Raw genomic sequence first — 12,113 nt, forward strand, 5'->3', positions numbered from 1 at the left:
AAGTTTTTGAAAAAGAATAACACAAAGGGAAATTTGTCCTACTAGATGTTGATAGATACTTCAAAGCTATCATAATTAAACAGTGGTAATGGTATAGGAATCGATAAATAGACAGTGGAACTGAACATATCCCAGAAGCCCATGATGATATATAACTAGGTAGAGTGTGGCAGCTATCTCAAGTATACTTTGCTCAGCACTTGGAACTAACTCATGGTAACACCAGTCTGCCAAAGCTAGTTTCTTTTATTGTTGCTATCTTAGGCCCTAAGATTATTCTGTCCTAAGAAGCCAAATCTTTACATATGCATCTCGTACAGGGTATGGGATCCCTGCGGTAGGAGACACTTATATAACCAAGAAGTAAGATTGCGTACTGATGTGAACGGATTGCTTTTGCCTGAGTAGCTTGGACTCTGGGAGTAGTAAAAAGGTCTACCTGCTGGTGAGGGCGAGAGCCAGCTGGCTCAGTCTTCTTCGGCTTTCCTGTCCAGGCTTCCAGGTGTACAGCAGAAGACCTGTCTTCTCAGGTAGAGGTAATAGTGGGCTTTATATTTGGAAGGAAGTGACCAGTTAAATTAAACTGAATTTATCCTTTAGTCTATTTGATATTTATACCTAGTTAATACTTTTAACAATAAAAGTTTTTATGTTTTTTAAAAATGGCCTCAGCGAAAAATAAACTCAAAGTGGATCAAAGAACTAAAGATTAGGCCTGAAACAATAAGTCTTCTAGAAGAGAATATAGGCAGTACACTCTGACATCAGTTTCAAAAGAATCTTTTCAGACACCATAACTCCTCAGATGAGGGAAACAATAGAAAGAATAAACAAATGGGACTTCATCAGACTAAAGAGCTTCTTCAAGGCAAGGGAAAACAGGATTGAAACAAAAAAACAGCCCACTAATTGGGAAAAAAATATTTACCAGTTATTTATCCAACAAAGGGTTAATGTCCATAGTATATAAAGAACTCACACAGCTCAACAACAAAAACTCAACCCGATCAAAAAATGGACAGGGGACATGAACAGACATTTCTTCAAAGACGATACAAGGATGGCCAATAGACACATGAAAAAGATGCTCATCATCACTAATCATCAGGGAAATGCAAATCAAAACTACACTAAGATATCACCTTACACCTGTTAGATGGCAAAAATATCCAAAACCAAGAGTGACAAATGTTGGAGAGGTAGTGGAGAAAAAGGAACCCTCATACACTGTTGGTGGGAATGCAAACTGGTGCAGCCACTATGGAAAACAGTATGGAGATTTCTCAAAAAGTTAAAAATAGAAATACCTTATGACCCAGCCATCCCACTACTGGGTATCTATCCTAAGAACCTAAAATCAGCAATTCTAAAAGTCCTATGCACCCCTATGTTCATCACAGCATTATTTATAATAGCCGAGACATGGAGCCAACCCAAGTGCCCAGCAACTGATGATTGGATAAAGAAGATATGGTGTACACACACACACACACACACACACACACACACACACACACACACACACACACACACACACACACACACACACACACTGGAATACTACTCAGCCATAAAAAAGGACAAAATTGTCCCATTCACAACAACATGGATGGACCTTGAGGGTATTATGTTAAGTGAAATAAGCCAGACAGAGAAAGACGAACTCTGTATGACTCCACTCATAGGTGGAAGTTAACATATAGACAAAGATAAACTGATCAGTGGTTACCAGGGGAAAGGGGGGGTCGGGGGAGGGCACAAAAGGTGAAGTGGTGTACCTACAACATGGCTAACAATGATGTACAAGTGAAATTTCACAAGGTTGTAAACTATCATAATCTTAATAAAAAAAAATGGCCTCACCACAAATGTTTGATAGCACATATAGAGGTAGCTACACCTTGTATGTAATAGACTTGTTAAGCAATGTGTTAGGTGCTACTTTATTTGCGAGCTTATGTATCTAATATTCTGTGATGTTGCTTTATATTACTTGTGTGCATTCTTAAAGAGCAATAGATTTTGTATCCAAGGTGATTAGACCTGGATATTGAGATTTTCCTAATTCTACTCTAGAACATATCAATTTAGTATATGATAAAGGTGACATTTTAATTCGGTGTAGAAAGGATGGCTTTCCACAAGTGGTTTGGGGACAATGGCCTCTCCATTTTGGGGGAAAAATTAGAGCCCTGTTTCAAACAATGCACAAAAAATACGTTTTGGATGTATTCAGGTTCTGAATATAAAAATCAGAACTATAAAATTACTAGAAATAAATAAGAATATTTTTATAATTTTATAATGCACAGTTAAGATGTAAAGCAAAGGCAGCTTTTTTTTTTTGCAAAGGGACTTAAAAGATTGAAAGATTCAATTACACAAAAAAATTCCATATGTTAAAAGATATCATAAACAAAATTAAAAGACAAATAGCAGGCTGGAAGAAAGAAAAATAATAAATAATTTCTACAAATCTGTGAGAAGACAACCCAATAGATAGAAAAGTGGGCAAGGGATATGATCAGGCAATTCCCCAAAGGAGAAATACAAATGAGCTAATAAACATGTGAACTCGTAAAACTCAGGGAAATGCAAATTAACCTGACACCAATTTGCATCCATCAGATTGGCACAAATGGAAAAGGTTGAAGAGGGCATGAAGAAATAGGCACTTCCATGCCCCATTGCTGTGGGTATAAATTAGTCTTTTTGGAGAGCAATATGGCTCTCTAACAATATTGCATCTATAAAAATTTTAAGTGTATATTCCTTTGACCCAGAAATTCTGTTTCTAGAAGTACTCAGACACTTGCATATGCATATATGTAAAGGAAGCTTTGTTACAATATTATTTGTAATAGTGAAAACATTGACAGCAACCTAATCATCTGTCACCTTATCTCAGACAGCTAGCTGCTTTTTTCTTTGGGCTAGAAACTAAAGCCCATTTCCCTGGTTCTGGTAAGCTCCTGCTTACTCCCTGGGGTAAAGAGTGAGTATTTGTGAGGCAGTGAGCACATGGACGAGAAGATGGCTCACATCACAGATATTCGCCCCTTTAGCTGGATGTTCCCTTCTGGATATTAAGAGTTCACCTCTGCATACAAGTTCAGTTTTAATTTTTGATTTCTCCATTTTCTAGTGGGAGTTCCTGAATCAGGTAACCTGATTTTATTAATAGCAAGTGATTTTTAGGAAAGTGGGATTTGCACATGGAGAATTTAGGGGGAGGTTCAGAGAACTACTTTAAGAATCTAAAGCCCAATTTCATTTTGGTCAAGGTTCGTGAGCCTATACTATATCTCACATAATGAAAAGTAATGCTGAATGTCCTTGGCATTAGCTCTGACAAAGTCCTATGATTTATTAAAAATAAAATTTGACTTTCTAATATGTTAGTCACTCTTGGGCTATAAATATGTATAAAGAAATCTGTAGCTACTGTAAAAAGAAAGAAAAGTTACCTCTTTACGCCTAGCTATGAAGACTCCTTGACAGAATGTTTAATATTTATCAAACATAGATCAGATGGTCTTTACCCAGCAGTTTAATTTGCATAGATAATGAAATTATTTGCAGAAGCCATCAAGTGAGCTAGACCAGTGCTGTTTGATAGAAATATTATATGAGCTGAAAAATTTAAAATTTTCTAGTAGCCACATTTAAAAAGTAAAAGACAGGTGACGTTACTTTTAACATTTCTGTTTAACCCAATATGTCAAAAATATCATGTCAACATATATTCAATATAAAAATTAGTAATTTTGCATTTGTTTTCGAGTACTAAGTCCTTGAAATCCAGTGAGTATTTTAAATTGAAAGCATATCTCAGTTTGGACCAGCTTCATTTCAAGTGCTCAGTAGTCGTGTGTGGCTAGTGGCTACTGCATTAGACAGTGCAGGACTAGAGTATAGGCTCTGGAAGACAGAAACAGTGATGGTCTTATTGTAGCCCCAGCACCTGGCATGGTTCCTGGTGCATAGCAGGTGTCCAGTAATATTTTTGGTTTAATGAATGAATGAGTGGATAAATATAAAACCACCTTTTCACTGACTCCTCAACCTTTAATCCATGTGAGTTATATTTGTCACAAAAATAGTTGGCAATAAATTTATAATGGAATGCCTTCTCTGCTGTACAGCATTTAGAGAAAATCCTAGAATATACTGTCTGTCTTTTCTTATTTTCCAAAAAGCGGTTTTAAAAATTATCTGTTGGCTCCAGATATTAAAGCAAATTACATTATAGAAATTCTTAAGAGTCCCCATCTTTTGACCATAGCAACTCTATTATGTTTTTTCTTTAAATTTGTCTTGCTAATTCTTAGAAGCATCTGTGTTTTGAGGAGAAGACCGTTGCATAATCCGACCCCTGTCCCCGAAATCCTGTCTCTCTTAAGCACAATAATATCAAAGTCCACTAAGAGCTGTACACTGTTTTGATCGTCCCTGTCACTGTTTACTTTGACCTGAGGTTCAAGTCAATGAAATGTCTAGTATCTGTTAGATATTTCCAACTGTTTTAGCTGTTGTGGGTGATACAGGACGATGTTCCACATGGTCTTTGCCCTTGAAGACTTTATAACCTATTTGGGAAGAACAACAAACAACGAAATGAGTAGAGAAAAATTAAATTTGTAAATTTGTTCAATGTTTTCTGTGTGTCTTAGGCTTGGATATAGAAAGGTGAAAGCAAATGCATTTCTCTACCCTCAGCTCACGGCTGCCTCGGAAGATACATATATAAACCAATAAACAGATTTTAACATAATAACAAGTATAATAAATCTGTGAGGTACAAGAATAATACCGCCTTATACAGGTGAGGAAGCTGAGACTTAGTGAGGGTCAGTGACATGCTCAAGGTAGCGGTTAGAAAGAACCTGGATTCAAATCTAGGTTTGTAGGAGCCCCTCTCTTTCTTCCATACCACACTTTCTGTTTCAAGCTTCCTAGAAAGAAATTGAGTTCTTCACTTGAGCTAAATCACAGCTCATGAATAAATTTTCTAACTGATTATAGTTTGCCTAACATTATATTTATTCATGTATTTACATAGTTATGGTGTAATAATTTTATTAATTATACATGTATATCCTAAATTTGAGTAGTATGGTACTGAACTGTAAGGGCCGTAGGGTTGTATTGATGAAAAGGAGCTGTATGGGCTGGACTTGGAGGTATTTCCACAGCTGTCACTGGAAGGCAGCTAGCCTGGGCCAAAGTCTAAGGGAGGACTGGGCTTTCCAACCAGAGAGACAAATTTCAATAGACAGCAGTGGGAGAGATCAGGACAAGGCTATGTCCCGAACGGCTCTAAATTGCTGGTTGAGGACTTCGTACATGAGCAGTAAGAAACCATCAAAGACTCAAACAGGACTAATAGGATGTACTTGAGTAATTCAGTGATTTGTGGTTTGTTTGTTTTTTAGTTTCTCTAGATCTATGCAGTTTCTTTTCAGTTCTTGTTTAAAAGCCTACCCTAGGAAGTAGGATTTTTATTTTAAGAAATATATATATATATAAGACCTATGTTAGGTTGGTAATGTTTATTTATATAACAGATGTTTATTAAGTGTCCAACATTGTCCTAAATATTAATTAATGTTATACTAGTATCTATTCCTAGTATATGAAAGTAGATAAGTCATTAGGGGAACAGACAACTATAGTAGCTTCTTATTCCATAGAATATATGTTTAAGCATCTTTGGTTCTGTAGCTATGTAAGGGTTTGTGTAGGCTGGTATAGAAAATTGTAAGGATAATAGAAATAATATAAAGTTTTAGTTTTTTTTACTCTAAAATAACCTTTAAGTAGTTTTTAGTGAACTAGTTGATGTAATTTAAACTTCAGAAAGCTTTCAAATAGAAACTGTAGAAATAGCTTTTCTTAGTAAAGCTCTTAATAGGATGGAAGATGCTCTTTGAGATAAATGTAAGGATATTCTTTCTTAACTGCCATAATGTCTGGAGTGGTATTTAAATTCTAAATTTTGCTATAACTCTTTGAAAGCCAGTTTTCTTTTTAAGTGTGTAATTATATATTGTGGAAAAATCATAGGTTTTGTGTGTGTGTATTTTTATTTATACGTGACTCATTCACATTTGTGATTATATTTATGTAGTTCTCTAATATTTTGGTTTAATTTAGTTGGCCTGTGTTCGTTTTTTTCTCCTCTGAGGAAATAAAAAAATTTGTCCTGTTAGCTTTCAGATTATCAAACCCCACCTCCTCCTTTTCTTGAAAATTTCAAGCCATTTTCTTGAGTTTATAGTGCTGTTTTCCCTCCCTTGGAAAAAATCTTTTTTACAGTTATCAAAATCTGAAAGTAATCATAGGAAATAGAAATGGAGACTAGCTCCTTAAAATCTTAAGTAGTGTGTGTGAATGTATAAGATAACCTAAGCAAATAAAAAATACATCCCTGTTATAAATCTTCCCTGATCCCCTTTTAAAGCTAAAATGATTGTTACCAAATTTTGTTTGTGCTTTTAATCTGCTGGGCCATCTGTGGAAAACTGTCCTCTTCTCTCCTAGGCCACAGACCTCCACCAGCACGAAGTGGACATCGTTGTGTGGCAGATAATACCAATCTATATGTGTTTGGAGGTTATAACCCAGATTATGATGAATCTGGAGGGCCAGATAATGAAGACTATCCTCTCTTCAGGGAGCTTTGGAGATATCATTTTGCTACAGGAGTATGGCACCAGATGGGCACAGATGGCTACATGCCCCGGGAATTGGCATCTATGTCACGTGAGTGCAAGCAGTTCTGAACTTTTGACTTTACAAAATGTCTGAGAGGTCATGTTCCTTGTTAATAATTTATAATAATATTGTAATATGATTAAATCCTGTTAATAGATAGACTTTTTACTCTGGTAATAATATAGCATGGTGATGCAGAATCACTTGGGAGCTGGATAGTCCTGAATTTGAATCTAGCTATTTACCATTTATTTGCCAGATGATTTTTAGCCTCAATTTCCTTACCTGTAAGATGGGAATCTCAGAGGGGTCAATATAAAGTGTCATATATATGCTAGGCAAAATGTAGTAGAAGAGCAACAAATGGGGTTTATAACGATGATAATAGCTATTGAGCAAAGTACTTTACACATGGTATCTGTTTACCTTACAAGATCCCTGTGATGCAGGTACTGGCATTATTGCCATTGTACAAATGAGGAAATGGAGGCGTTAGAGCGGCCCTCAGGATAATGGCTAAGAGCGCAGGCTCTGGAGCCAGACTGCCTGGGGTTGAATCCTAGCTTGGCAGTGTTCTTTTTCGGAAACCCTCAACAAGTTATTTAAACCACTCTCCGCTTCTGTTTCATTATCTATACAAATGGAGAAGATAATAATAGTAATAATAATATGATATATAATAATAATATAATAATAATCAGATAATGCCTCATAGGGTTGTTGTGAAGATTAATTTAGAGAGATTAAATAACTTTCCTGAGGTCACATGAGAATTTAAACCCAGCTCTCGCTGGCTCCAGCACCCATGCTGTTGACTCTTACACTGTATCAGTTGAAGAACTGGTTAAAAATGCCATTGAAATAATACAGTAGCACTTTTTGAGAGTATTTGCCATTAGAAAGAGCAAGAAAGTCTGTGCGAGCCTGTGTGTGTGTGTGTGTGTTTGTGTGTGTGTCATGGCAGGAACAGAAGAGATAGAAGAACACCAAAATTACCAGCAGGATATTGGTGTTACTTTTTATCTGGTGGAGGATTAAGATGACAGAAGCCATAATTTAAAATGTAGAGATCAGGGGCTGGCCCAGTGGCACAGCGGTTAAGTTCACACGTTCCGATTCAGCGGCCTGGGGTTTGCCGGTTCGGATCCCAGGTACGGACATGGCACAGCTTGGCAAGCCATGCTGTGGTAGGCGTCCCACATATAAAATAGAGGAAGATGGGCACGGATGTTAGCTCGGGCCAGTCTTCCTCAGCAAAAAGAGGAGGAACGGCAGCAGATGTTAGCTCAGGGCTAATCTTCCTCAAAAAAATAAAATAAAATAAAATGTAGAGATCATTCCCCTGGCAAAACCAGAATGATCCTTTTATCCCTTCATCCTGAGTTCCACTGGGTCTTTGCTAAGGCAAAGATGATACTTCATTTTCTTCTGCTATGCTACATACTTTAACTGTCTTGAGTGGCAGTGGTGTACTGTAGTTCATATCATTCAGTATTCTCATACGCACTATTTCATGAGTTCCGCAAATATCTATTGAATACATGTCACATACCTAACAATGAGCTATATGATATAGTCCATATGGTGTGAATTAGACATTTTTCTGCAGAACTTTGAAGTAGTTAGATGTCGATGGTCTGAGCTATCTTCTGAGAGCATTAAAGCAGATTTTTTTTAGTTTCTCAGTTATTCTGAGTTTATGTGGGAACATATTGCAGGTAGCCAGTACATAAATGGAATTTGTGCTTCTCTTTCCCCAGTTGTGCTGCATGGAAACAACTTGTTAGTGTTTGGAGGTACGGGCATCCCATTTGGTGAAAGCAACGGCAATGATGTCCATGTCTGTAACGTGAAGTATAAGAGATGGGCTTTACTCAGCTGTCGGGGAAAGAAACCCAGTCGTATATATGGACAGGTACCAATCTGTGGCCGGTCATGGTGATTGTATTTGTTCAGATTTTTCTAGTTCTGGGGACAATGTCAGAATATTTACGTCACTACCAATTTTTTTAATGAAGAATATATTCACTGTGGTTAATATTTGATTTTTCAGTTCTGATATGAAATTATAATTTGCAAATCTGGTTGCTTGCCTTCTCCTTTCTTTTTATTCCCTCACTCTTTGTTTCTAGTATAATTTAGGATCATGATCTAGACCTGTATGGAAGTTTCTTTAAATGTCAGGACCCCACCCCACCTCCACTCCCACCCAATGAGAGATTGGGCTACGTATGGTCTGTATCCTGTCATCTTTAGAGTGATATAATTCTTTGACGAGTTTTCTGACCTAAGTAGTAGAGTAGATGATCCCTCACTTGGTAAGAGACTTTTATACAGATGGATCTGAGCTAAACTCAGATGTTGTAGAGATTAGTTCTAAAGTGTTTCAAACCTTAGGTTTGAAAAGTTATATCCAGAAAGATAGGGAGCAACTCACCATATCTCAGAGACCCTTTGAGAGTAATGGGCTAAGCTTAAAACAACCAAGCTTTGGCTTCTTTCTCACATGGCTGGCATGAGTACTGATAAGTAGCTTCTGAATTATGTGTAGAGGCGCATACTGGAGAACTCTGTGTCCCATCACAGGAGGCATTTAAACTCTAAGAGATGACCATCACAAAAACTGAACTTACATTAAAGGAGAATCTGGTGGAAAATGTCAAGTTTTTAGGACTGCCAACTCTAGACTTTTTACTAAGGGATTCTGGTGATTTCTCTTCATATCTGCTTCTTCTTCCTGAGAACATTTTTGTTCCGACTGCTTAGAAAGAGAAGCAGCTTTCCATGAAAGTGCTCATGTCCATGATGTGTAAATTCTTTGGTTCGCTAGGACCCTTAAGGATCATCTAATCCCCTTGCCTATCTAGGTAGAACCTTCTTTCCAGTTGAACAAAGCTTTACCTTTAAAAATAATCTCTGGGTTCTCTAAAATCTTTAATCCGTTAAGGGTCTGATATTTTAGAAGGTTAAAAAGTACAAGAGAATTTTGTAAAACCTGATTTTGGGATATGTAATAAGTTTACATTCTTTAATCAAGTGTTAATGAGTCAATCTTGTTCACCTTTTCTTATTATCCAGGCCATGGCGATCATCAATGGCTCCCTTTATGTCTTTGGAGGGACAACTGGCTATATTTACAGCACAGATCTGCACAAATTAGATCTCAATACCAGAGAGTGGACACAACTGAAACCAAACAACCTATCTTGTGATCTGCCAGAAGAGAGGTGAGGTTATAGGATCCAAGCATATTTATTCTTTCTTGCTAAGATTTGACTTTTTTCAGAATATTGGTAATATGGTTTGAAGAAAATCCGTTAGCCTGGCTGTTAGATCCCAGTTCAGCGTTAAAGAAGGGTCTTCTTTATTTTCTCCTGGACTATAGAAGTTTTTTCCTGTTATTTCCTCTTCAGTTTTTCTGCATTAGGATGACAGTAACACTTTGAAGAAGACACCAATGGTAGCAATTGCAACTAAATATATTCCTGACAAAACAATTACTTCCTAGTTACTGTTTGATTTCCCTTCTTAACTTGCATATTAGAATTCACTGGCTCATTTGCTCACAGCTCTATACCCAGAACAGGGCGAACAGGGCACAGTGCCATTCCCATAGTGGTACTCATTGAAGGTTGATTGGATGGATGGATGATGGGTGGATCATGGACGAAAGGAAGGGAGGGAAGGAGGAAGGGAGGAAGGGTCATTCATTTTAACTGCTCTGTCAGACACTCAAAGATCACATGATTCTCTCTAGTTGCCTTCTAGGAGCAATTCTAGATCTTTCACTTTTCTGATAGCAGTTGTCTCTTCTTAGAATTAAATTCACTGAAAAACTTAAAGAGAGTTTTTTCCCCCCTCCAGTTTAAAAGCAAAGACAGTAAACAGTTTTTTATTCACTCTCTTTAGGCTGATCTAATATCTCTTTGTTGCCCTTAAACAAAATGGCATAAAGGTGCTAAGGAAGAATTTATCTTCATTGTAATGCGTTAGGAGGCTGATTATAGCAGAACTACCATGAGAGGACTTGGAAGATGGACTGTTACTGGAAAAATTTTGATGTAATTTATTTTATCAGCACCAGGGCCTTCAGGGAAGGGAGGAAATAGATTAAGTTTTCAAAGCATTTTCACATGGTTGCCTTCTTTGAATCATTTTATGGACATATAAATTGTTTCAGCTTCTAGCTAGACTGCTTGGATAAAAGTTCTGGTAGGTGTTTCACATTATATTCACAATTCTATGTAGCATAATCTTTTTGATATCTTTGTAACTGTTAAATAAGTATCTTAATTTGAAAGTCCACAGTCTAGAGTTTCTAATTAAATGTAGGCAGATCACTTTTTAAAACTCTGTAATAATTTCCTCCCTTATACAAAGTTATCATAAAAAGATTATAGAAATCTAAGAAATACAAATAAGCAAAATGAAGAAAATAAAAAAATTTAAACGCGGAGATAAGCAGGGTCAACATTTTAGATGTATCCTTGCAGTCATTTTCTTTGCGTATTTGTGTATCTATAAATTTTTAATGGGATTATAGCCTGTCTGCTCTTAGATAACTGTTTTTTTTTTTCCAGTTAATGACATGAAAAGAAGTTCTCAATATGTTAACTATCCTCTATGGCTACATTCTTATTGGTTGCATACTAATCTATTTTATGTATATTCTAAAATTTATTTAACCAATTCACTTTTTTTGAATGCAGGTTATTTCTAATAATATGTTATTATAAAAAATGATGCAATAAAAAGCCTTGTGACTAAATTTTAAGTAGATCATTTTTCACTTCATTGTAAACGGATTTCATTGTATATTTTCAGATACAGACATGAAATTGCACATGATGGGCAGAGGATTTACATCTTGGGAGGTGGTACTTCCTGGACAGCTTATTCCTTAAACAAGGTATATTTAGGGGGAAAAAAAAGAAAAAGGAGAAGGATATAGAGAGGCATGTGTCATACTAAGCAAAATAATTCTGTTACTGTAGATATTTTAATTTTTGAGCAGGTTCTTCATCAACACCTATTTTGTGTTAGATGCTCTTTATCGTATAAGGCCAAACTCTCTCCCTGATATGCTTTCTAGTTGACAGCTGCATTTATCACACACTGAAAATACTTCATATCCCCAGCATAAGCTGGAAGAGGAAAGTGACTAAAAGGAAGATATAGTAGCTTGGATGGAGCGACTAATTAGAATTGGAACCAGGATTCTCAGAATGTCACTTCCCTCTCCTCATCAATGCTGTATATCTAAAAAGAACAGGCACGTTTAGGGCTACATGTCACTAACTTTAGAAAGTTGAGCTCTGAAGGGCTTTTATTCATCCATCTCTGTGGCATTTCTAAATCCACACATCCCAGGTGAAATCTAGATTAGGCTACAGGGC

The 12,113-nt window shown here is 36.6% G+C and overlaps 1 protein-coding gene across 4 annotated transcripts in view; it reads left to right on the forward strand.

The window, feature by feature from the left end:
* The window catches only part of KLHDC10 (kelch domain containing 10), a 57,190-nt gene that overhangs the window by 36,080 nt on the left and 8,997 nt on the right, over positions 1-12,113 (forward strand). For all 4 annotated transcript variants that reach the window (XM_014854360.3, XM_044750699.2, XM_044750754.2 and 1 more), the window contains 4 exons: positions 6,544-6,765; positions 8,478-8,632; positions 9,796-9,944; positions 11,542-11,626. In XM_014854360.3, the coding sequence (XP_014709846.2) occupies positions 6,544-6,765; positions 8,478-8,632; positions 9,796-9,944; positions 11,542-11,626 (611 nt within the window). The remainder of the gene's footprint in view (positions 1-6,543; positions 6,766-8,477; positions 8,633-9,795; positions 9,945-11,541; positions 11,627-12,113) is intronic.

This window comes from Equus asinus, chromosome 1 (assembly GCF_041296235.1).
Source record: "Equus asinus isolate D_3611 breed Donkey chromosome 1, EquAss-T2T_v2, whole genome shotgun sequence".
NCBI lineage: Eukaryota > Metazoa > Chordata > Mammalia > Perissodactyla > Equidae > Equus > Equus asinus.